The sequence below is a fragment of the Nicotiana tabacum genome, chromosome 18 (genome assembly GCF_000715075.1).
Source record: "Nicotiana tabacum cultivar K326 chromosome 18, ASM71507v2, whole genome shotgun sequence".
Classification (NCBI taxonomy): Eukaryota; Viridiplantae; Streptophyta; class Magnoliopsida; order Solanales; family Solanaceae; genus Nicotiana; species Nicotiana tabacum.
This window is the reverse complement of record NC_134097.1, coordinates 6,081,733-6,083,724: the sequence shown is the minus strand read 5'-3', so window position 1 is coordinate 6,083,724 and position 1,992 is coordinate 6,081,733. Positions and strand designations below refer to the sequence as shown.

At 44.3% G+C, this 1,992-nt stretch overlaps 1 protein-coding gene across 1 annotated transcript; it reads left to right on the top strand.

Moving 5' to 3' along the window:
* The first annotated feature begins 212 nt into the window (after positions 1-212).
* LOC142172401 (uncharacterized) lies at positions 213-1,653 on the top strand. Its single transcript, XM_075236007.1, has 2 exons — positions 213-566; positions 1,603-1,653. Exons 1-2 carry the CDS (start codon positions 213-215, stop codon positions 1,651-1,653), a joined length of 405 nt encoding a protein of 134 aa, XP_075092108.1.
* The last annotated feature ends 339 nt before the right edge of the window (positions 1,654-1,992 follow it).

Here is a 1,992-nt window from a genome sequence, read left to right as displayed (position 1 = left end):
GAGAAGAAACATATAATGGTCATATGAACAGATTATGATTAATCTAGGATTCGTACCAGCTAGTGACAGAATGAAAGTATTATTCGATCAAACTAATAAGTCTAAGTAATATTGATTCTCGTTTATATTTTAGAGAATAAATTACTAATATACTACCTTTACCAACCTACAAATAATTTAATCAATAATTCTTCATCTTCCCCTTAAAAACTATGTGGACCACGACTACGCAGTGCATTAGCGAAGCCGCGATAGAGGTATTAGGGGTCTCAAAAGGTTACTCTGGTGGTTACAAGGGAGACTGGTGGTGGAATAGAGAGGTGCAAGTAAAAGTGAAAACCAAGAAAGCGGCGTATCTGAAGTTAGTGGAAAGTGTAGACGAGGAGGAGAAGAGGGCGAATATGGAGCAATATAAGTTGGCTAAAAAAGAGGCAAAGCTAGCAGTTATGGCAGCCAAAACTGCTGCTTTTAGTCGTTTGTATGAGGAACTCGATGGCCGAGGTGGGAATAAGAGGTTGTTCAGGTTAGCCAAGGCGCAAGAAAGAAAGGCTCGTGACTTGGACCAAGTGAAGTGCATCAAGGACGAAGAAGGTAGAGTTTTGTTGGATGAGGGGCTTATCCGTTGGAGATGGCATACCTACTTCCATATTCTCTTGAACGAGGAGGGGGTAGGAGTATTGTACTGGGTGATTTGGAACTCTCCGGGAGTCATTGTGATTTTGGGTATTGTAGGCGAATTAGAGTTGATAGAGTTGAGGGGGCTATGTATAAGATGAGCAGGGGCAAAGTGACCGGGCCGGATGAAATCATGGTGGAGTTTTAGAAGAAGGCGGGCAAGGAAGGCTTGGAGTGGCTCACTAGGTTATTTAATGTCGATTTTAGAACGAAGAAGATGCCCAAAGAGTGGAGGCGGAGCACGATGGTTCCTGTATACAAGAACAAGGGTGATATCCAAAATTGCAATAACTATCGGGATATCAAGCTGCTTAGCCATACTATGAAAGTCTGGGAGAGAGTGATAGAGCTAAGGGTGAGAGTCTATTTCTGAGAATCAGTTCAGGTTTATGTCGGGGCATTCAACTATAGAATCCATCCACCTTGTTAAGAGATTGATGGAATAGTATAGGGAGAGGAAGAAGGACTTGCTGTGGAGATGTTTGGAGGCTAGAGGTGCACTTGTTGCCTATGTTAGGGTGATTAAGGACATTTATGATGGAGAAAAGACCCGAGTGAGGACGGTGGGTGGGGACTCGACCATTTTTTGGTTATGATGAGGTTGCATCAGGGGTCGGCACTCAACCCTTTTTTGTTTGCCCTGCGATGGACGTACCGGCATGCCATATCCAAGGGGAAGTATCGTGGTGCACGCTATTTGCAAATGATATTGTATTGATTGATGAGACGCGAGATGGTGTGAAAGCATAACTAGAGGTATGAAGGCAGGCCCTGGAATCAAAAGGTTTCAAGTTGAGAAGGAAAAAAACAAAATACTTGAAGTGTATGTTCAGTGGCGAGACTCAATGAGGGGAAGGGGAGGTGAGGCTGGACTCACAGGTCATCCCTAGGAGAGGAAGTTTTAAGTACCTTGGGTTTATTATTCAGGTGGATGGGGAGATTGATGAATATGTCACACATCGTATTGGGGAGGGATGAATGAAATGGAGACTCGCTTCCGGTGTTTTGTGTGAGAAGAAGGTGCCACCGAAATGTAAAGGTAAGTTCTACAGAGTAGTGGTCAGACCGACGATGTTATATGGGGTTGAGTGTTGGACAATCAAGATTTCTCATGTCCAGAAGATGAAGGTAGTATAGATGAGGATGTTGAGATGGATGTGTGGGTACACCAAGTTAGATAGGATCAGAAATGAGGTTATTCGTGACAAGGTGAGTGTGGCCCCTATCGAGGACAAGATGCGGGAAACTCGGATTAGGTGGTTTGGTCATATGAAGAGGAGGAGCACAGGCGCCTCAGTGAGGAGGTGTGAGAGGTTG